Source organism: Bacillus rossius, chromosome 1, assembly GCF_032445375.1.
Source record: "Bacillus rossius redtenbacheri isolate Brsri chromosome 1, Brsri_v3, whole genome shotgun sequence".
Classification (NCBI taxonomy): Eukaryota; Metazoa; Arthropoda; class Insecta; order Phasmatodea; family Bacillidae; genus Bacillus; species Bacillus rossius.
This window is the reverse complement of record NC_086330.1, coordinates 568,278-592,377: the sequence shown is the minus strand read 5'-3', so window position 1 is coordinate 592,377 and position 24,100 is coordinate 568,278. Positions and strand designations below refer to the sequence as shown.

At 41.8% G+C, this 24,100-nt stretch overlaps 1 protein-coding gene across 6 annotated transcripts in view; it reads right to left on the bottom strand.

Annotated features, from left to right (window-relative positions):
* LOC134530802 (DNA topoisomerase 2-binding protein 1-A) overlaps nt 1–24,100 on the bottom strand; it is a 106,284-nt gene that overhangs the window by 81,534 nt on the left and 650 nt on the right. For 5 of the 6 annotated variants that reach the window (XR_010074873.1, XM_063366025.1, XM_063366016.1 and 2 more), the window contains exons 2-8: nt 19,695–19,798; nt 16,851–16,990; nt 10,318–10,453; nt 7,951–8,058; nt 6,778–6,979; nt 3,352–3,570; nt 3,143–3,274 (exon numbers count right to left, since the gene is read on the bottom strand). Coding sequence is in view for 5 of the 6 variants with exons in the window: in XM_063366025.1 (XP_063222095.1) it covers nt 3,143–3,274; nt 3,352–3,570; nt 6,778–6,979; nt 7,951–8,058; nt 10,318–10,453; nt 16,851–16,990; nt 19,695–19,784 (1,027 nt within the window). In the remaining variant the exon portion in view is untranslated. The remainder of the gene's footprint in view (nt 1–3,142; nt 3,275–3,351; nt 3,571–6,777; nt 6,980–7,950; nt 8,059–10,317; nt 10,454–16,850; nt 16,991–19,694; nt 19,799–24,100) is intronic. The other variant, XM_063366048.1, reaches the window with a different exon arrangement.

The following is a 24,100-nucleotide window of genomic DNA, read 5'->3' as shown; positions in this document are numbered from 1 at the left end:
GGTAAATGGCTGTCGCGGGGGCCCTTAAATTTTTTTCATTTGACTAGAAATGGACTATACAAACCTTGCTTTCGTCGCACGCAGTTTGATGAAGGGGAGGAAGGATGTTGACAGTTTCACATGCCAAAGGTCTGCCTGGGAGGGATGAACCTTGAAGTCTGGACAAGGTAAGGAGAGGTAAGCCGTATGACGTCATGCATCCGCCGCCTGTGCTGCCGCCAGCCTGTCTAGACGATATTCCCGCGCTCCCACTTACGTTGCACAAGCAACTGCTGCCGTATTTTTAAAGGAAATGTCCCATTATTTTTTTGTTATTCTTACATGAACATTATTGGAAGTATTAAAGCCGACACAAAAATATGCTGTGTGCTAAAATTAACAGATTTTAATGATCTTTCATTTGGTTTTTTTAAAAAAATTTTTCTTCTGATTTTCACATTTTGGTCAAAATGTCCAATTTTTTGACGGTTCCCGAGAATGTATTCGTAAAATCACTGCTTCGTTAAATCCGGGGTTCGTGACATCGGGGTTCTAGTGTATTTAACTACGGCAAGCAGAAAAGGTACATGTAAACTAACCAGTAAAAATAAACTGTCTATTGACATATTTTCTTTAGAGGTGGCCTGTAGGGTGACGGACTTGTCATGAAGGTTGAAGTGGGTTTAAAGCAAAGCCGTCTAGCATTGTGAGTGACAGCATCCTGCCATTGTACGGCTGGTTTCTTAGCGAGTAGCAGGGGGGGGGGTTTGAAATCAACTGAAAATTTCGGAAAACATCTATTACGACCCCCCCTCTATTACGACCCTATTCCTGGGAACTGTGAGGGGTCGTTTCAGAGAGGTTTGACTGCAGCTGGCTAGAGAATTGTACTGGACGTCCAATATGGCGTGAGATCTCCAGTGACTAAAGGACTCTCGTTTTAAAACTATTCCTTCTATTTTGTCTGCCCACATACGGTACATCCATGGGGTAGATTGCCTCTCAGATGCTGATCAAAAGTAATGTTTCATACTATATAGGAGCTAATATGGAGCTTTGTGAACCCTCCTTTGTCAATGTTGTTGCTTGTTCTAGTACATACATATTCCACTTTAGCATTTGCAGACTCAGTCTGGCCCTGAGAGGACCTCCCAATATCTCAGCCAGTCACCACACACTTGGGGCCACCACGCATTATCCATGTGCCAGCACTATCCGTAGCAATTACTAACTCATACGTTAATGAAATCTCAGAGAGCCTTCTCAGTGCTTTTCCCTCATCAAAACCCACATTTGTTTTGGTTTATTCTGTTAACTTTATCCAGATATATGCTCAGTTGTTTGTTTATCAGCCTCTCATACACCTTTCCCATAAAAACAGCATTGTGAGTGTTCTATAATATTTAACATTAGCAGCATCTTTTCCTCTGACTTTGTATATGTTTTTGAAGATTCCAATTTCCTTATCTTGGGGAATACGCCATCTCTGAAAAACTTTTTATATAGAGTGAGCAGCATGGTATTAGGTAATATGAGGAAAGACTCTCCATAATATCTTGCTAGTTATTTCATTGTATCCAGGTGCTTTCTTCAGCTTCATCTGGAATAAAGCTTCTTGTAATTCCTCCATAGTAAAGTCGGAATCATGCTCAGCCATCAGTGCTTCAAACATCAACTCTCTTTTCAGGCACTGCGCGTAATCTTCATTTCTCAGATCATAGTCAGGTAATAGACCATGCAAAATACGCTGTAGAATATAATCCACTGTTAGTTGTACTACTCCACCTGAAATTTCACAGGGGTTTCTGATCTGTTCAGTGCACAATTCGTATACTACACCCCAGAGCTCTTGGTCAGCCCAGTAGTTACACGAGGATGCTGAGGTTGTTTCCTTTTCTATTTTAATAAGTTCTTGTATGTTCTTTTAATTTGGCAATACTACTCCAACAGTCTCATTCTACTTTCAGCATTCTCTCTTTCATGTCTTTACACTGCCTTTTAATCTCTTCCTCATAGTTTACTTTTCTACATCCCACCAAGGGTGATTTTGCTTTCTGCAGTTACGAACCTGGGTGATTGTCACATGTTTCAATTATTATTCTCGTTATCTTTTCTGGGAGTTCATCCGTGCTATCCTTATCCCTTGTGAAATAATCCATCACTTCTTCAACGTAAATCATCATCAAACAAATTACTGTTTCTGCATCTCTTCCTTATAGGTATGAGCTGAACATCTGCCACCAGGTTCAACCTGTGATCACTGCTGCTATCCGTTGATACCATCCAATTTGTTACATGATTCATTATCTTCCTGGTGAAAACAGTAATATCCAAGTAAGACTCAGTATCTGTACAGACGACACGTATCTTGGTAAAGTTCCTGGTTGATTAGCAATCATAAAATTAATAGAGAGTAAATAGGCATTTAACTTTTCACCTTTTACACCTGTGTACTGTGAATTCCACAATTTAGATTCAGTATTGGTATATGCACCAATTACTACTTAGACATTCTTTTTTATCCATAATGATCTGCCAATTGTTTGTGTGTGTATAAATTTAATCCGAGAACTGAAAATAAGAAAAAAATACAGTAACATCTCTATGTAACAAGTTCTAATAACACAAATACATGGTGTTAATGTGTCAGTCCAGATATCATCATTGTCAAATCTTTGTTTCTCACCAGTATAATAAACTCCTCCAGGAATAACAGTAACATTACCTCTAATTACATACGGTTCTTGCAATAGAAGGATGTCGTAGGACCATTCTCCAGCTATAATAAATATTTAATCTGTTATAATGGCAGACTTCTGCATATTCAAATGTCCAATTTTAATAAATGTTAGGTTCAATGCAAATCCTACCCATTTCTAAAGCTAATGACAGTCATAGTAGCAATAAACCAGTATACAATTGGATATTTATTAAATTGCTAGATCCCTTCTTTCCTGCCAAATATTGGCACCTTGTTACGTAAGCATGCTAACATTAATTCAATGAAAAATTATTTTGATTAAATTATTTACTGGTACTCTAATACTAAAAAAATTCACATTTCAATGATGTGAGTACCTGTGATACTCCACACTTGGCTAAACTGCAGTTGCAATAACTGGCTTGTTGTAATAGATCAGGAGAGAAGGTAGCAGCCACTCACCGGCCAGGTTCCGCAGGGGAGCGCAGGGGGGCTCGGGGCCGGGGCACACCGTGGCACTCAGCGTCTCGTCCACGTGCGAGCGCGCCGGCCGGCCCTCGATGGAGCTCAGCGTGGAGAAGTCCGGCAGGAACTCTGCGACGCAGACACCCCGCTGAGCACAACACCGACCTGCCCGCAGACGCAACAGGAGCAGCAGCGACGGCACTCACTGGACTGGCCCAGCTCCGGCGTGGAGCAGCGCTTGCCCTTGTGCACCACGTAGTCCTCGAAGGGCATGATGTCCTGGGCGGCCACGCAGTCTCGCACCCACTGCATGCTGAGGCACGAGATGTCGCTCTGCTGCGCGCACTGGTACTTGTCGCCCGTGGGGTCGCCCACCACCAGCAGGTTGGTGGTCGTGGCGTCCAGGTGGCCGGTGAACACCCCGCCTGCACCCACCCGTAGCGATCATGCCACATGCCACCCAGGCCGTGGCCAGCTCCACAGCACGCAGGCGTGTGTGCCATCTCACCAAGACTACGCGGAAGCCTTGAGCACCTTGTCCCACAATGTTGCTTTAAGGGCCGCTTATCAGAAACAAATGAAGAATTCAATATGAACATAGTATAATTTTATTTTGAAAACCATCTCCAAATTTTCTAATTGTTAAAAACTATTACGAACAAGCCGTTAAATCAAAACCGGCTTCATGTAAAACTATTGCTTCAAAAAAGTTATGGGCAACTTGTCCTCCTTGGAAAATAGACTCATTATATTCAACAGGAAGAGTATCAATAAATTTTTTTAAAACTCAATATTTATTTTACATGTGAAACAAGCATAAAAACATGTACCATTATTTTACAAAAACTTCACAACGTAATCTCATTTTTGTATTTGTGCAGTTTTATTAAAGTATCGTTCATTTTTCATGATTACACGGCCCAAAAACTGTATAGCATTATTTTTGCTATTTACTCTTCGAAACACTGAAAAATACAATTTTTTAATGACTTGCTGCACATCACAGTGTTGTAACACAGCAGATAAACTACATAAAAGAAATATTATAAGTATGGAATTTACGTTTTTTTACAACAGCATCAATTGATTATATTACTGTTCAGCACAAACACAAAATGTATTGTGTATCTTCACATCTTTGAATATCTAGTAAAAAAAAGTGGACTGATTTATTTTTGTTAACAACAAAAGTCATAACATATTTCACACTAATTTAATACCATTTTTTAAAGAAATTGTTGTACATGATGTTTGAAAAATGTAGGTATTGCCATAATTTTTAGTTGGGACATTAATTTCTTACCATAAAATGGCAGCAGAAAAGACTAACTAATACTGAGATAATTTTCTTTTTATATTTTTTTTTGTTTCGGTAGGGTTATAGTTAATGCACATGTTTTTGGCACACCTATTTAATGACAAATAAAAGTACTTGAAGAGTAAAATAATCGCGATAAATTTTAATTACCACGAAAATCAATATATGTATATGCTGAATGTTTACTATAATTTATTAATTTTAATTATTTATTAAATAACAATGTAATAATTTATAATGCTAATAAATTATACATATGGAAACATAACCTCACTTACAAAAATACACTCGAAAAAGTTTATAAACAAAATTTCTATCACTAATATAAATAAATGTTTTTAACCATATGAATCCATATTCAATATTAATCACTAAAGTGCATGTTTTAAAAGCACAAGTATTGACGTCGACCAGGCTCCGCCCGATGTGCCTCACCCCCTCTCCCCCCAGCGACCCCCTCTGTCTCAAGCCTTCCACCAACAAGTGTGTGCGCGTGTGTTCGGTCGCTCTGCGCGAACCCTTTCCACACCCACCCTAACTTCAGCAGTGGAGACTGCATCTTTTTAAATAATGCAGTTAATAATTAAGTAACTGCAATAGGTAATACTCAAGTCTAAATTAACATGTAATTTGTAAAGGGTTTAAATATGTTATGTTTAATTGTTCTGTTATATCAATCTACCAAAAGTAAATTCAGCACTTCCTGCGGCCATGACACCCATGGCCAAGGCAGTCTCTTCCGTTCGCCGTACGAGGTAGGACACATCTCAGCACCTCAACTTCAACTATTGCTCTCAACTGATCCGTTATCATCCGCCGTCGTAATTATTTTAAACTTCTTTTTAAATTAACCTTTGAGGCCTACCCCGACGGCAGACTGTGTAACTTAACTAATTTAAGCTCCCCAGAGCGTTTAGTATTATTCTGCGAGCTTGCACTTTCGGAGCCAGTCCACACGGTGTCCTGGTTAGCATGAAAGCTGGACTACTTGCTGTTTTAGGTACGTATTGTCAGTGTACGTGTCGGGGCAATAAAACTTAATATTCACCTGACTCGTTGCACTCAATTCTCGACCACAAGTTTTCCAGGACAGAGACGGAGGTGTGTGGGGCGCCTCAAGACCCCACAAGCAGTAACATAGCATGCCCGCCATTGAGAGCGTGCCGGTAAGTTCTAGCATATCCACGCAGGGGGGAGTCAAGCCTAACTCCACATGAATAAATTGTGTAGCAACTTCCTCCCCCTACGGCTAATCGGCGGCAATAATCTTGACACATGTAGCATTCCTCACATCCACTGGGGGGGTTCGCCAGCAAACAGCACTCAAAAATGGCATGTGACACAGTTTGTAGGGATGATGAGCAGTTTTTCAACTAAGCTCAGTCCCAATGGCTTTCCAAAATTCCCAGGTATTTCCCAGGGTATTTTTAATGGTGAGCTGCTAAAGATTAACTTATAAGATGATAAGGGGAAGCATGTATAAATGCAAGGCTTATCAACCAGGCCCTGGGCAAGTCTTGTCTAACCAGTAGTGCTTCTGTTGCTCTTTTCATTCCTTCGTAAAGATTAGATACTGGCATGTCTTTGGGCGGAAAAGTATCAGTGGTGGCAAAATAAGCAGGGGGGGGGGAAAGAAAGCAAAATACGTGTTTACTAAATTGGTATACCTCAGCGAAGGAGGGGGGGGGGGGGGGGGGGGGGGGTGAGAGAGTCAAACTGGGCCGCCACCGCCACCAATTTTACGACGTTTGTGGTTTTACGAAAGCAATCCATGGAACCGTTGGCATACGTAAAACCGGGGTTCTAGTGCAAGGACTGTATTATCACTATCCTTATTTGATTCACCTATGTGGGTTAAAATTTTTAATTAAGGAAAAAGGGGGTTGTCTGTTAAATCGGATGACGGATGATAATTTTACGTGATAACGTCACATCAAATTTTTTTAATTGCTGCTTTTAAAAACCCCGCCTTAACCTGTTTGATATTATAGAAGATTTTCTCGCACGGTGGTTGGCCGGTTCTTGCACGCTCAGCTCAGGTGGAACGTGACTATGAATCATGCTTTTTCATGCGTGCAGCCGGCTTTCATCGATTTATAAGACGTTATCACGTCAAAAATTAATCAACTGAAAATCTGTAATGGCTGTGGTTGAGAAAGACTCCAGGGCCTAGGAGGCCAGTCTGTGAGCGACAGTGCAGCACACGTCACAAGACTGTATGCATGAGGACAGAGGGCTCCTAACCACACGGCACTCGGCGGTCGTGCCGGGAGCGAACACCCGTGACCGCTGCCCGTGGAGCCGAGGCACGGACCGTGATCGCAGATGAGCGCAGCCAGCTCCTTCTTCTCCGCGGTGCGCAGCTTGGTGCAGGTGGCAACCACGCCGTGGAACAAGGGACAGCGGTACCGCTCGAACTCCTCGTCCGTGGCGAGCACGTCACGCGAGAGACTCGCCTCCCACACGGCACGCACCCACTCCACGCTCATCAGCCGCACCTTCTTCTTCTTGGAGTCCTGCAACGACCAAGGCCCATCAGTTCTGTTCCTCGGAGAACACAGCATACTTCCCAGTAACACAGTGACTGCCACATGGAGAGATAACCTACTGGAAGTGAAGAGACAGCATACTTCCAAGTTGCCTAATGTAAACAGGAGTTCTTTGGGCCCATATTCTAACCATGTGTTGTCCCTCTTTTCTTTAGGAGAGGGATGATCATTTCAAATAAATAGAAATCTTTTGGAAAAACACTGCAACATAGTTTCAATAAACTTTTAACACTTACCTTAAAAATGAACAAACATGATTTAGATTTGTCTAATACAGTTTAACTATAGCTATATCTACTATTTTGCAGTCATACATCACTTATAAATCAAAGTTAATGTATTCTACATGGACCTCTTATCTTGGGGGTTACATGCCTCACCATTTTAGTAAACACATTATTTGCAATTGCTTTGGTGTGTTGTTACTGCCATACTAGTTATTATCAATTTTTTTTTTTAATATACTTAATCTCTTGTGAACAAATAAAAGTAGTATATTTTTCTCAATAAATTTTTTATTGGTGTGCCAAAATTCAGTACTGACCTAATAAAAAAAAAGCTGTTAAAATGTATTACGAGATATCGCTGCACCACAGCATGTCGGTACAGTCTGATCCAGCATCTAGTGACAGAAGCAACTGTGCTACTAGGGAGTGGGTGACTTGTTTGTGATCGGATTTTGTTCTAGTGGGAGACAGATATAATAAGTAATTTTAAAAAAAATACACACACCATTTACTAGGACGTATCTTTGATGTGACAGGAAATTATGTGGAGGTAAACCTAAAGCCAAAGGACCGAAACCCTTGAAACCAAACCAAAAACCGGTAAAAGCGTATAACCGACGCATCGCTCCACGTACATCCTTAACTCTGAACGTCCGAACAAAGAGGAGCCGTGACACGACGAAGCAGAGCGGACGGGGCAGGAACACGTACCTCGCACTTGACGCTGATGACGTTCCCCACGACGACGTGCGTGACGCAGCCGCGCAGGCTGTTGCAGAACACGCCGCCCATGTTGGCGACCAGCTGACGGACCTCCGCCTGCGCACACGCACACACGCTCCCAGCCACACACACAGCAGCATGTAGGCCCTCATGAAGCGACCAACGTTACAATTGTAAAAATTCAAACATTCTAATTAGAGAAGTTAGAGTAGTCTCGATCAAAAGAGTTTTGATCAAGAGGTCTTGTTTCATCCGAGCCGAGCCAAAGTGCCTTTCCCAGCAAAGAATGTTGAAACACCAGCTCGAGAGCCTAGGAAACTGTATCAGTTGTCGAGAACCTTAATAAAATTAACTTAAACGATGCAGTTTACTGGTTCAGAAAATCATGAAGTAATGTGAAAGAATTTACACTGAAGAAAAGCTGGGACAATGTTACCCCGATTGCTGTCAATGAACAAAAATTTTTAATCTGTTTTGCCAACTTACGGTTCTGATTATCTAGAAATTGAAGCTGTCTGGATTAAAATTAATCCATACAAATAAATTTCCTAATGCTTGGTAATATTTATTTTGCCGCCCCCCCCCCCCCCCCCCCTTTTCTCAAAAAAAAACATTACAACTAATGGTGCATACTATTATTAAGATCTTCAAGACAAATTTGTAAATTGTCAACACAATATTCTTATACTTGGTGACTAACGTGCCTAGTGTGGACTGGACATGCATACATTCAATATCGATCAAACTTGTATTACATTCAAAGCACAGGCTTTAATCACTTTTACCTCAGGTTTGGTTTTATCCCAAAATAACTGTGAGGATTGTCTGTAAAGTTTATGACCTCAAATCTCTCCTCCCTTGTTGGCGTCAGTCGAGATGCTGCTGGTGTAATTACCAAACTGTTATACCAGCTAGCACGCCACTTAAGTTGTGTGAGATTAGAGGTGTAGTGTATCCCTGCATAACGTTACTGTCAAATTCTGGAGATATGTAGAATTAATGAAAGATGGACCAAACCAATACTATTAAGAAAAACCCACAAAATCCGATTGATCTGTCCATTGTTTATTGTGGTAGCCATGCTCTAAATTAAGCAAGTTTTTGTTCTTATCTAACTTTACCATGCAGGAGATATAATTATTTACAATTTATTAGATTCAAGAACGTTATTAAAACAGAGGGTGTTTAAGTTTGATATGTACCGCTGGCATACATAGCTAAGAAATTATGTTCAAAGTATATAGTAGCAAGAAAAATGAAAAGTGTAATGGCAGATTTTTAGGTTATGACGGGCACTTTCATTTTTCAATAATATCAGTGAAGGATCAACAAGCATATCATAAACCGGCAAAAATGCCGATTCAACTAAATATTAGCAAAATTGGCTTCTGCCTATTTTTATTGGCACAACTCTAATAAAAATATAGCAAATTATTTCTCCTGAATATTATTTGGTAGCACACAGTCTGCAACCGACCGACCAACCAACTGTATCCACACCAATCCTCGCCTCCTAGTGCATCGACTATCGTCTGGAGTTCCGAAGTTCCGACAGTCCAGCAATCATCTGCTCTGACCGACACAAACAAAAGGGTCACCTCACATTGCAAGGACAGAAAATAATGCTTGCCCCTTTTATCCAAGCATGTATCGAGTTATACTTGCTTTAGTTTCTCCTCTTTTTCCCTTTGATATTGTGTTACCTACAGAACAAGTCTTACGTCTATGCAACCCGGAAAGAGAACAAACAGAAATGCATTACAGCCAGTTGTTCCTCCCGATCAGACAGAGCAAGCCTCGCACTAGCTGGTTTGGACACCTGCTTACATCAGCATCAATTAGGCTCCTTTTTCAAATTAACAGTAATACACATGTCTAGCAAGATTCTTCCAACTAAATTTTAAGACCATTTGTGTTTATTTGATGCAGTGTACTAACACATTTTATAGAGGGAACAATTATGCCATAGTGTTCAAGTATTTGAGCAAAAGCTTGTTTTAAGCATTTTCATGAAAAGTGGTAATGTGTCCATCTTTCAAATAAGCACATAAGTTAATATAAGTATCACAGATACCGTTTTACAAATTTTGTCAATTTACGTTAACAGTGGCAGTTGATTGCTTGCTAAATGATATTCACAATAGTGTGTGGTTAAAGGATGTGCTATTACACACCTACTCAAGCTCTCCAAGTCGTAGCTATGGAATTTTCCGAGGTAACAAACCTTTCACCGGTAGTCGACTGTCTTCCTCATCAGTGAAAACTGAGATAAAAAAAATTATCCTCGCACAGCCCTTATCAGAAATGTTGTGTGCAGTAGTAAGAATGTCCGAGCGTGTGTGAAGGGCCCTGTACCTTGAGGTCGGAGTCCAGCTGCGTGGTGGTGACAGACAGCCCGTGCATGGCCGCCGTGTAGACGGGCAGGCTCGTGTCCGGGATGCTGATGTTCCTGCGCAGGCATGTCAGCAGGCAGCGCGCGCCCACGATCCTGCTGAGCACAGCACACCCCCTCTCTCTCTCTCTCGCTGCACAGGTCACAGAGGGGTTGAAGTGTCCGTCGAAGCCTAGGGCGCCACCACATGTATAACGGGCATGTGGACCCGGCTGCTCTGTTCCCAGGGCCGTGACGTAGCCCGTGTGTGGCGAGGCCTGTTTCCCCCTGTAGCACTGAATACCTCCGAGAACGATAACAGGTGCATGAAGCTCCTTCCTCTAGCAGCGCTCGTGACTCACTGCCCGTTCGTCCTCGCTCGGCAACTCTCGGGAGCGGAGCACTGACGTCACACCGGTGGGAGCGGGCCGACGCACGCACACTCACACTTCGGCGGGCGGTCGTAGAGGGTGGTGGTGCAAGGGGGGAGGTGGTGGCACATCGGGCTCAGAAGGGCGCATCCCGGGACAATGTCAAGGTCACCTGTGTGCTTCAGTGCTGTTGGAGCACAAGTAGTCATGTCTGGTGGATGACTCGTCACCACAGGCGTGTGACCACTGCGCTGAGCAGGATACGTGGAACAGGAGATGGAACACACGGCGTTGCCACGAGTTATCTGACGGGATGTACTCATCTGCAGACGAACCACTTGGGAGCCGCTAGTTCTCAACACTGGGACACTACTTTCACTCCACAATGAATTTCTCTTGGAATGTTTGTGGCGATCTATCTCCGGTCAATTTGTCTGACCAACTCTCAGTTGTTCTTAGTTTACAATAGGATAGCGCAGCGACGAGTGTGCTTTGTTTTTTTCTTTTTGCACACAAAACTCTAGTCTCTATCATTTGATTTTTTCCAGTTTTTTAAGTAAAACTTCATTACAGCCAGTAGGAAAGGCGAGACAATGACATCAACAAAACTAAACGTGTTTCCAATCCCCTGGTAACTTTTTCAGAGTTTATTTTTCTTACTAAGTTGGTAACTTTTATTTTAGTTTAACATTTAATTTAATTTTTATTTGAAAGAAAAATGTATATAAATTTTATTATTTAAATTTTTTTTTATTTAGGAAATTAACTTAGTTATTATTTGATTTAATTATCTTTTGTTGTTGAATTATAGTTTGGTTACAAGCCTATAAACCATGCTTGCTCTTGTTTTCAATGCGCGAGCACGGCTGTGACATCACGGAAACAGCTGAGAAGCGAGGCGTGTGGTTGGCTGGCACGCTGTGTGCCGCAAGAAGGGATCAGGCACACGGTCTGCCGCTCTGAGGTGTCCTCAGTCCTCAGGACAAAATGCCAAGCTTATGGAAGAGCCAATACTCTACAAAAACCTCCAGCTCCGTATTTTAAAGTATGGTCCCAGTTTTGATTAATAACTTCTAACTCTCCCCTCAGCCAAGATGAAATGTGTAGGCTATGAACACACAAATACTCGAAAACTTGGATTTTTACGGCAGTAGTCATCGTCCCAATGTTAAACAACTTTTTAATGTATTTTTGCTGCAGTGAAAATAACTTGAGGTTATAAATTTCAAGTGTGGCCACAGTACATCGAGGTGACGGAGTTACGTCATGCTGCTGGTAGCCAAGTCAGATGGGGAGCAATGTACAAACAATTTATGAACTTTTGTATACGCCTACTAACACTGTCACCAGATTTAAATCAGTTTGAATTGGTAACATTTGTGGAACTAAAGGAAACCTAGAGTGTTTAACATATTTTTCTGAAGAAAATCAGTGGTTGGGAAGCAAACCGAAAATTTCAGCAAACGTATGAAAATTCATGGATCACTCCGGATAGGCATTATTATTTTTATCAAATTGTTTACTATAATTTTTAATTTTCTAATTCTTTTTGTATTATGTATTTTCTTTTTTTTAGTTATCAAAGCTTTAAAATAAAAATTAAATTATTTATTTCCTTTTCTTGCAATATGTTTTGTTTTAGTTCATAGATTGGAGCCCCTACATAAGTTGCTATTTATGGAGACTAATACTTCAGAATAAGTTATTTTAGATAACACAAACATTTTTAGGAACACATTAGCCTTGCTAAGTGAGGGATTTATGTATTATTATTTTTGATCAGAGTATAGTTACAAGGATTATTTAAAAAAAAAATAATAATTTTTTTAATTTTCCACTGTTTTCACATTTTCATTTATAATTATGTCCTGATATTTTGTCGTATCTATTATAAAGCTGTAAGTATAATCCTATTTTGGACAGAATTATATGAGAGATTTTATATTCTTTAAATTTCTGTATGTGCATTTGTAATCAGGTCCCTGCATACTACCTTAGGCTTAGATTGTTATTAATATTTGTCAAAGAGAACAAACATATCTTATTATGAAAAAAAAATATTTTTTAATATTTTATTTGGGCACTATTCAACTTAATTATCCTATCTTTGTTTGCCATGCATCTTTTGAATTTGAAGTGTGTTTGACACACCACTATCAGGGAGGGAAATTTATGAATGATAATTTTTGAAGATATTAAAGTCTTTCTGATCATATTTTGAAGATTTTAGCCCTCTCAGTAATGGGTATGGATTGTTAGCCCTGACCTTAAGTTTGGAGTTTACAGCATCAAAAAATGAATAGAGCAAAGTGGAAAGGGTAAATTTTTGTACCATGGTTTAACCATCAAATTACAAGGCAAAACACAATACACACAGCCACATTTAATTGCACGTTTGCATTAAAACATTCATGCATTCTTCTGTTTATAAAAACATGCCCACTTTCAAAATCATGTGCTTGTCCACTGCTATAGTAGATATTCGGCTGATAATTAAATCCAATGTACTAACATTACCAAAATTCACTCTGTATGTATCAAATCAAACCACCGACTGCCAGTACATCCTTCATGGCACCATACCTGTGTAGATACTTACCACCAGCCAGCACCTTCCAGATGCTGCAGATTCATGCAGGTACCAGACCATGCAGGCAGTGCCGGCAGTCAGCAGGTATCCACGCAGGTACAGTCCTGTGGCAGTATCTACGCAGGCTGGGGACCAGGCAGGTAGTGCTGGTAGTCAGCAGGTATCCATGCAGGTACAGGACCTGAATGTACTGGCCTGTGGCAGTATCTACGCAGGCTGGGGACCAGGCAGGTAGTGCTGGTAGTCAGCAGGTATCCATGCAGGTACAGGACCTGAATGTACTGGCCTGTGGCAGTATCTACGCAGGCTGGGGACCAGGCAGGTAGTGCTGGTAGTCAGCAGGTATCCATGCAGGTACAGGACCTGAATGTACTGGCCTGTGGCAGTATCTACGCAGGCTGGGGACCAGGCAGGTCGTGCTGGTAGTCAGCAGGTATCCATGCAGGTACAGGACCTGAATGTACTGGCCTGTGGCAGTATCTACGCAGGCTGGGGACCAGGCAGGTAGTGCTGGTAGTCAGCAGGTATCCATGCAGGTACAGGACCTGAATGTACTGGCCTGTGGCAGTATCTACGCAGGCTGGGGACCAGGCAGGTAGTGCTGGTAGTCAGCAGGTATCCATGCAGGTACAGGACCTGAATGTACTGGCCTGTGGCAGTATCTACGCAGGCTGGGGACCAGGCAGGTAGTGCTGGTAGTCAGCAGGTATCCATGCAGGTACAGGACCTGAATGTACTGGCCTGTGGCAGTATCTACGCAGGCTGGGGACCAGGCAGGTAGTGCTGGTAGTCAGCAGGTATCCATGCAGGTACAGGACCTAAATGTACTGGCCTGTGGCAGTATCTACGCAGGCTGGGGACAAGGCAGGCTGTGCCGGCAGTCAGAGAGTATCCATGCAGGTACAGGACCTGAATGTACTGGCCTGTGGCAGTATCTAAAAAGGCTGGGGACCAGGCAGGTAGTGCTGGTAGTCAGCAGGTATCCATGCAGGTACAGGACCTGAATGTACTGGCCTGTGGCAGTATCTACGCAGGCTGGGGACCAGGAGGTAGTGCTGGTAGTCAGCAGGTATCCATGCAGGTACAGGACCTGAATGTACTGGCCTGTGGCAGTATCTAAGCAGGCTGGGGACCAGGCAGGTAGTGCCGGCAGCAGTCAGAGAGTATCCATGCAGGTACAGGACCTGAATGTACTGGCCTGTGGCAGTATCTAAGCAGGCTGGGGACCAGGCAGGTAGTGCCGGCAGCAGTCAGAGAGTATCCATGCAGGTACAGGACCTGAATGTACTGGCCTGTGGCAGTATCTAAGCAGGCTGGGGACCAGGCAGGTAGTGCCGGCAGCAGTCATAGAGTATCCATGCAGGTACAGGACCTGAATGTACTGTCCTGTGGCAGTAACTGTGCCGGCTGGGGACCAGGCAGGTAGTGCCGGCAGTCAGAGAGTATCCATGCAGGTACAGGACCTGAATGTACTGGCCTGTGGCAGTAACTGTGCCGGCTGGGGACCAGGCAGGTAGTGCCCGCAGTCAGAGAGTATCGATGCAGGTACAGGACCTGAATGTACTGGCCTGTGGCAGTATCTATGCAGGCTGGGGACCAGGCAGGTAGTGCCGGCAGCAGTCAGAGAGTATCCATGCAGGTACAGGACCTGAATGTACTGGCCTGTGGCAGTATCTAAGCAGGCTGGGGACCAGGCAGGTAGTGCCGGCAGCAGTCAGAGAGTATCCATGCAGGTACAGGACCTGAATGTACTGGCCTGTGGCAGTATCTAAGCAGGCTGGGGACCAGGCAGGTAGTGCCGGCAGCAGTCAGAGAGTATCCATGCAGGTACAGGACCTGAATGTACTGTCCTGTGGCAGTAACTGTGCCGGCTGGGGACCAGGCAGGTAGTGCCGGCAGTCAGAGAGTATCCATGCAGGTACAGGACCTGAATGTACTGGCCTGTGGCAGTAACTGTGCCGGCTGGGGACCAGGCAGGTAGTGCCCGCAGTCAGAGAGTATCGATGCAGGTACAGGACCTGAATGTACTGGCCTGTGGCAGTATCTATGCAGGCTGGGGACCAGGCAGGTAGTGCCGGCAGCAGTCAGAGAGTATCCATGCAGGTACAGGACCTGAATGTACTGGCCTGTGGCAGTATCTAAGCAGGCTGGGGACCAGGCAGGTAGTGCCGGCAGCAGTCAGAGAGTATCCATGCAGGTACAGGACCTGAATGTACTGTCCTGTGGCAGTATCTAAGCAGGCTGGGGACAAGGCAGGCTGTGCCGGCAGTCAGAGAGTATCCATGCAGGTACAGGACCTGAATGTACTGGCCTGTGGCAGTATCTATGCAGGCTGGGGACCAGGCAGGTAGTGCCGGCAGCAGTCAGAGAGTATCCATGCAGGTACAGGACCTGAATGTACTGTCCTGTGGCAGTATCTATGCAGGCTGGGGACAAGGCAGGCTGTGCCGGCAGCAGTCAGAGAGTATCCATGCAGGTACAGGACCTGAATGTACTGGCCTGTGGCAGTATCTATGCAGGCTGGGGACCAGGCAGGTAGTGCCGGCAGCAGTCAGAGAGTATCCATGCAGGTACAGGACCTGAATGTACTGGCCTGTGGCAGTATCTAAGCAGGCTGGGGACCAGGCAGGTAGTGCCGGCAGCAGTCAGAGAGTATCCATGCAGGTACAGGACCTGAATGTACTGGCCTGTGGCAGTATCTATGCAGGCTGGGGACCAGGCAGGTAGTGCCGGCAGCAGTCAGCAGGTATCCATGCAGGTACAGGACCTGAATGTACTGGCCTGTGGCAGTATCTAAGCAGGCTGGGGACCAGGCAGGTAGTGCCGGCAGCAGTCAGAGAGTATCCATGCAGGTACAGGACCTGAATGTACTGTCCTGTGGCAGTATCTATGCAGGCTGGGGACAAGGCAGGCTGTGCCGGCAGTCAGAGAGTATCCATGCAGGTACAGGACCTGAATGTACTGGCCTGTGGCAGTATCTATGCAGGCTGGGGACCAGGCAGGTAGTGCCGGCAGCAGTCAGAGAGTATCCATGCAGGTACAGGACCAGAATGTTATGGCCTGTGGCAGTATCTAAGCAGGCTGGGGACCAGGCAGGTAGTGCCGGCAGCAGTCAGAGAGTATCCATGCAGGTACAGGACCTGAATGTACTGGCCTGTGGCAGTATCTATGCAGGCTGGGGACCAGGCAGGTAGTGCCGGCAGCAGTCAGAGAGTATCCATGCAGGTACAGGACCTGAATGTACTGGCCTGTGGCAGTATCTAAGCAGGCTGGGGACCAGGCAGGTAGTGCCGGCAGCAGACAGAGAGTATCCATGCAGGTACAGGACCTGAATGTACTGGCCTGTGGCAGTATCTACGCAGGCTGGGAACCAGGCAGGTAGTGCCGGCAGCAGTCAGAGAGTATCCATGCAGGTACAGGACCTGGATGTACTGTCCTGCGGCAGTATCTACGCAGGCTGGGGACCAGGCAGGCAATGCCGGCAGTCAGCGAGTATCCAAGCAGGCACTGGCTTCAGCTGGGAGATGGCAATCATGCTGGATGCGCCGGCACTCACACACACAGCGGGGTCTTGAGCGACGAGAACAGCTCTCCCTCGAACACGTCCAGGACGAACACGTCCTTACGGCTGCTCTTCTGGCCGCGACACTGCTCCTCCGTCTGCCAGACAGGCTGTAGCTGCAGCTCCTCGCAAGCCTGCGCACAGTCGCACCAGTTCTCCACCCACTACTTGTTAGACACTTCCATGGGTTAGTGATTTCATGGAATTTTGTTCTACTTATCTACTTGCTACAGATAAGGTCAAGTTCGGAACTCAGGGTAATTTGTTTTTATCTAAATATCACAACGCAATTGCAAAATATTCTAGAATACCTAACTCTTTAAGGTTTATTTGTGGGAATTTTGTAATTATATTCCTACATCATTTTAGAAAATAACTTCTTTATTGCTTAAAGATCATCCTTAGTGATTTGTGGGGGGGGGGTTATAGGTATGACATATACAGAACCAGGACCTACTACAGAACAAATTTTGTAATGCTTTAGAATACCAACAAAATGTTTTTAAGATATCTTTGATGTCATGTTTGTTCAAACACATTTTTCCTGGCTAATAAATAATAGGTATTTTTAAAGTTGCGATTATATCTTGTTATGTCTGAGCCTGATAAGCATACAAAATTCTTCAATTTGTAAAGGTAAAAATTTAAAACCAAAGTAAAAATTACTATACAATATAAATTAGTAAACTCAATCTAGTTTTACTAATTATAAAGTTCCAAACTTTTAACAATCCGAAACCAGAAATTAAGACACTGCCTAAACACAAACTGTAAGACTCCAAATGAGAAATATTTATAGCAATAAGCTCTCTAACACAAAGTATGCAAGCAACAAACAGGAGTATAGATAGATTAAATATTATTTTCATAGTTCTTTATCTCTTTGAATGAGAGTAATTTTAAGCATGCCTCACTTAGCTGGAAATCTGACCGACCATACGTTGTTATATTTTTATTTATGCTTCAGACACCTTACCCGATTTATACTCGGTGCCTCATAACAGTCAGCATCGGGAGGAACAGGTCATGAGGCTTCATCAGTACTTAACGTAAGGTCTCATGTACCAACAGAATGCTGTTTACTGCAAGATTAAACTAAACATTTTAATACGAAGCCTCAGAGAATGGTTTCCATTAGCTTGTAAATTCAATTATTCATTCAATTGTGAAATTGAGTATTTAATAGACCGGTTGTTTCGAGAGGATGTTGCCAACCTTCGGCACGAAGGAGAAGGTCACAAGTATCCGCGTGGAGCGAACAACTCCGTGAGGGTTACAATGAAAACGGGGAGAACTACTTGCACCGGGAAGCATGTATGTGGCAATTCAATAAAAACCATAAAAGATTTAAATGTGAGAATGCATAAAATAGCAATCATGAAAACCCTTCACACAAACTTGAACTACTGAAAAACTCTGAAAACAAAGTTTTCTACCAATTGCAGTTTTAACAATGCTGCAGGTCAGTGGCAATCGTTGTGATAGCTTGGCTTTTGCTCCGGGAAGCAAAATGGCACAGATTTGAGATGACTCCACCATTAATATACTTTGCTTCCCCTTAAAATTACTTTTTTGAATATGTACCTCTTTCCTACACATTATCTTGTTGAAGGCTTTGTTTTTACTCATATTTTTATGTATATAACAGCACAATTTCCCTCGATTAATTTAATGGTGTCGAATAATTTATTAGCGAGCTTAAAAAATTAAAAAAATTGCTAACATGAACAAAAAAAATGTCTTCAATTACAAGGAAATTTATGTCTGTATCTACCCCGGCATCCCATCAAATACACCTAGAATTACTTTGGGCCACTCTCGGTCAACAACAGCAATGCCTATTCAAGAGACAAGCAGCAAGACTGTTCCCGGGGCTCCGAGCCCTGCCGGAAGCAACGTGGTACCTGGGTGCAAACCACGCCATTGTAGGTGATATGTAGCTTAAACACTGTGTGTTTGATCATCCCACACATTTAGGTTAGACCATGATAGCTTAAAATCTAAATGTTAAATACACATGAGATAAGTTTCATGATTAAGATATATCTTACATCGCAGTGAAACCATTTTGCACCTGGAAACTTAATTTATAATTTTAAAAATTTCTGAAATATAATTTATACCAGATTATAATCTTAAGTATATAAAGGGAAGCATGTTGAAAAAAAATTGATTGCATACTAATTCACCACCCAACACTAAAATGTAATTCATTGAATTATTTAATTTAGCCTATTAAACTATTAAATTAAATTCATAATCTTTGGTTTAGGCAACAGTTTTAAAAAATTTAATAGTGTGCACTGTGCACAAAAATTTATTTGCCTAACATTTTAGTTAATCTACTTTATTAACAGTTTAGTAAATAAAGCATTTAATACATCTCCCATTAGACAAGTATGTGTAGAGTCTGCAGAAAAATTAAGTAAATAAAACAAATACTTGCAAATTAATATTACTGATTTGCATAAATGCAGTGCATTTGGAAATCAAAAAACATTAATAATTAAAATAATGTCAAACCAGTGTGACGTCTCTAACACAGACTATCTGAACACTGGTCTATAATTCACATAATTGAAAACTTGAAGAAATTTGTTGGGCATTAAGAAATATGAAAAGTTCAAAAAGGTTGCACTGTCAAAGAATGACTAATGAAACAGCGAATCTAAGGCACAGAGTTGCACAGGTTTTTTTTATCAATTAAAAAATTTCATACACAACTTTGCTGGGTCGTGTTGTCCTGCATCACCCGGTGCCGAGAGCACGCCTCGCTGCGACCCACCTCCGACACAACACTGCTAATGTACTCCACCACACAAACCAAACAGTTCGCACCTTGAAGGCATCACGCAGGTCCTGGGCGCACGTATCGCTCGTCTCACCCTTGCGAAGAACAAAGTGCAGCGACAACTCTGGCTGGGGCATCTTCTACATGCAGCCTGAAGACATACAACATGTTACAAATGTCTGCTTTCATGTAAACACTCACAGCCTTTCTTACGGATACGATAAAAATAAATATAACCTTATGACAAAGTGCCAAAGATAGAACAACCCTTTTATCAGCTCGAACTAAACTTTTTTTTTAATCTCAGTTATGACGGTCAGATACATATATTTCTAATAGTAAACTAGCATTGGTTATTTGAATAACATTTGTTTTGGATTAAATGATCTAATAAGAAAATACCATTTTTAACAATTTATTTGTTTTTACCAGTTATTTAGAGTTAACAACTTTTTTTTGAAATACAGAAAAATTCTCTGAAGGGTAAGCAGTCTACATTTAATTAATTAGATATAGGTACATATGTTAGTTTCAATTTAACTTTGAACTTTAGGTTTTCATGCCAGTTAAAGTGCATCAAATGTATTATGTGTGTATATATGTACATGTGCATATTATGTTAACGTCGTACTGTATACACTGACTCTCCTTTTGTAATTTCCAAGGTTTACCCAATTTACAAATTAAATCTCATATTTAGAGACCAACAAAACATATTTGTTAGGTAATTGAACGTGCAGTCCTTAGAAAATGTGATAAATTTCAAAAATTCTAGAAATGTTTAAAGCCAAAATCACATTATCCAACAAAGTGCATACTATTAACAAAGGTAAGGACTACAAACTGACAAATTTTCAGATTTATAAGAAATGGGGTTTTTGAGTAATTGTCAAGCAAAAATGGCACTTTTGTCAAATTTTGCAAAATTTAAAGTTAAATGTTAATAATTCTGCACATCATAGAATTAAAAACAATTTTTTCTGTAACAATACTTTAATAGGTCTACATATTGGCACATTTATTTTTAATTGGTTATTCCTTGTAAAAAAAATTTTTGAAAGTCCAAAAAAATTAAAACCTTTTTTCAGATTCTTGAGTTATCCACCCTTAAAAGGTATTGTCATGGGGCTCATTGGAACTATACCACTCTGTAGTTCAATATAATAGGTAGGTAAAAAATAAAAAATATATATTAATGGAATCCATTAAATAGTTTTGAAATGCCACTCATTAGAAAAACACGCTTTTTTCCAACTTTTTTGATTTTGAACCAACTTCAAAAGCCTATCAACATGGTTAAAACAAATTTTGGGGCAAAATCCTTTTAGCACACTTCTTACTGGTTGTAACTGCTGTAATTTTTTAAAGATAATCTGAGATGGTGATCTAACATGCTCCTGCCTGAATTGAAATGGAATGGCTCTGAAGATCAAACAGCAAATGTTCTAGAAGGAATCAATAAATAACTGAATTGCAGCATTCAGAGTAAGTAAAACATTGTTACTGTTACGAATGTGTGCAGGTGCACAGCTGGCTGACATCACGTGGCCGCCGCTACATGAGACATGCCGCGCGCATCTGTAGATTACAAGGGTTGCCGCTTTCCCCCCCTCCTTCCCCCCGCTCACCGCGCGGCACCGATAACCTGACACTTGACACCTGGCAGCTGCGGAGTTACGCGAGCCGCCGACACGTGTTTCGAGAGATCTCTGCCGTCGGGTCGGCACGGAATGACGCGACCGGCCCCGGTCACGCTCGTGAATTCTAGAAGGGCGCCTGGGCCGATATATAAGCAGAGGACGCCGACCTCACAAGAGAGTTTAGTCAGGAGTTCTCCCGCGGCGGAGTTTCCGGGGCGATAGAGCGGTGAAGTCCCTGGACGAAGGTTCCAGGGCGGAGAGTTCAGTTCCGAGCGATAGTGTCGCGGGCGCAGCGGAGCTCCGAGCGAAGTCCCGAGCGAGGCGTCGAGTGGGTCCTCGGCGAAGGGAAGTGCGACGGCGGCGGAGTCCCGCGGCGGAGACCCACGAGGGGTGCTGCGGCGAGAGTTGCGCCAGAGGTGCGACCCAGCAAGGTGTGTGGTGTGTAACAACCGAGTGACTGGGGAATAAACATTTTTAAGTGTAATTGATTATTAGGCATTTTAGAAGATTATTTGTTAGAGAAGTAAGTAGTGGCAATAAATAAAACTGTGTAGTAAAATCTTTAATCGAGCTATCCTTTACGAGCCCGGTCGTAACATTACTATAAATTATTATTACCTCTTCAATAATTTATCTAGCATAATTTGTTTTTGTAATGCACAATTTTAATTCACTGGCAAAGCTAACCTTTAATGTAGAATGCTCTCATCTTAACATTTATATTATTGTCACTGCCTAAGTAATATTTTTTTTTTTTGTTTCCATGGAAACACATGCATTTAGCATCTTCTCACATTATTGAGCCTGTTATGTTTGCAATTGGTCAGGTTTTTAAGCTCTCCTGAAAAATTTGCTTTTTGTCACATAGGCGGTGTTGTTTCTTAAGCAATGATATAATTTATAATTATATCCTTTTTAAATATAGCCTTTCTAATTTAATGTAGTATGGGGGTATTTGATACACCATAATTGGGGAGAAATGATATGTGTATTAAGTTGTTAATTATTAGGTATATAGTATTATGACAATCATCCAAATTTAAGTCTTTATTATTAAGGAATTTGAGTGATTTCAGTTTTACTTTAAGATATTTTGTTTTAACCTATTGTTAACTAGCAGGTATGAAGTTACATTACAAAAAATGTAATAAACCGTTGGCAAGGAATCACCTACTATAATGTAGCTGCCATAACCTAAACAAATATTAAAATGGTGAACTAACAATAAACTAGTAGAAGTACTGCAATACCACCTTGAAAATTTTTTGGTTAATATGTCGAGAAGTAAGTAAATGAATGTTGGATACATTTTTGAGGAAAAATTTTTTTTTTTACAGAATCACCAAAATCTGAATTATTATTATATATATATCATTCCATAACAAAGAATTTTGTAATTTCATGAAGTTAAGGAGTATTTTACTCTATCAGTGGTTATGTTAGCTATATTTAAAATTGGTACTGTAAATTTTGTGAATATTTGGTTAGGTTCAGTACATAAAAAATGCTTTAAAAACATGTGAATGATAGTTTATGGTAGGTAAGCTACACTAATATGAATTGCATATTCATTATGTATTAAATACATTTTATTAATATAGTTAAACTGATCCAAATACTTTAATTTTTACAATAATCAGCAACATATGTGAAAATTTAACCTCAGAAAATATATTAAATAAAAAAATCACCAATACTACTAAAAACAAAGAATTACTAATAAATCAAACACCTTCATGACAACTTACAACCAATCACAACATTAACATTTCAGACAACATGTGAACGTCTTGTTTTAAAGTATTCATAATGGCACAATTGATATCCATCCACGAACATGTTACCGGGAAATAATTCTGTACCTATCTAATAATTAATACAATTTTTAGTTATGCTGGTTTATAGAATGATTAAAAGAACATGACAAGAAGTAAAATCAAAATTACAGATTTTTATTTACTTTTAATTCAACTGTTCCCCTCTCCGAGATATTAAACCAATCAGTTAAGTTTAGCTGCAGTGATAGTGTGTGGTGCACTACTGTGTTAGAATATTTGGCAGGTTAGGTTTATGTGTTAAAGGCAGTTTACTGCTGTAGGGGCAGGATATAAGGGAGGCAGACTATTACAAGACCTCGGGCAACCCTGCAGAACAACCCGCGATGGGAGCAGGTACAGCTGGTGGCACAGAAGGGGAAGCAGGGCTGGGACTGAAGGGAACAGTGTACTGCACACTGGCCAAGCCCATGATGGAGGCACAGTGCAGTGTGATCAAGGAGCTGGTGTGGGAAACAATACCGGGGAGAAGGCTGGTATAAAGCAGGTGTCGTCCTATGGCAGTGGTAATGTGGCGATAGCCTTCATTTTCACAACCCCCAGAACTAAAATAACTGGATATAATTTATGAAAAAAGATTTTTCAGGGCATCAGAAATGTGTTAAAATAGACCAAGTCAAAATTTGTTACTCCCCACCTACGATCCAAAACCCTCCTGTCATCCTCCTTTCTCCTCCCCACATACAATCCAAATCGCCACACCAAAAATTCTAAACTAGGTTCGCTCATGACAGAAAAGCCGGTAAGACTGTTCAAAGACGAGGGGCCTAGGGAAATATAGGTTGTATAGAGAAGGGCACAGGGGGAGAAGAGACTGTAACTGGAAGGAACAGAGGTGAACAGAAAGAGGAAAACAATTTCTGGTGAGGTAAGGGCCAGCGTAGAATGGGCTTGAGGGGACCGTATTGGAAACAAGATAGGCGAAGGACCTTACGAGAAAACTGAAAGGATTGGGAGACCTAAGTAAAGGGAGGACTC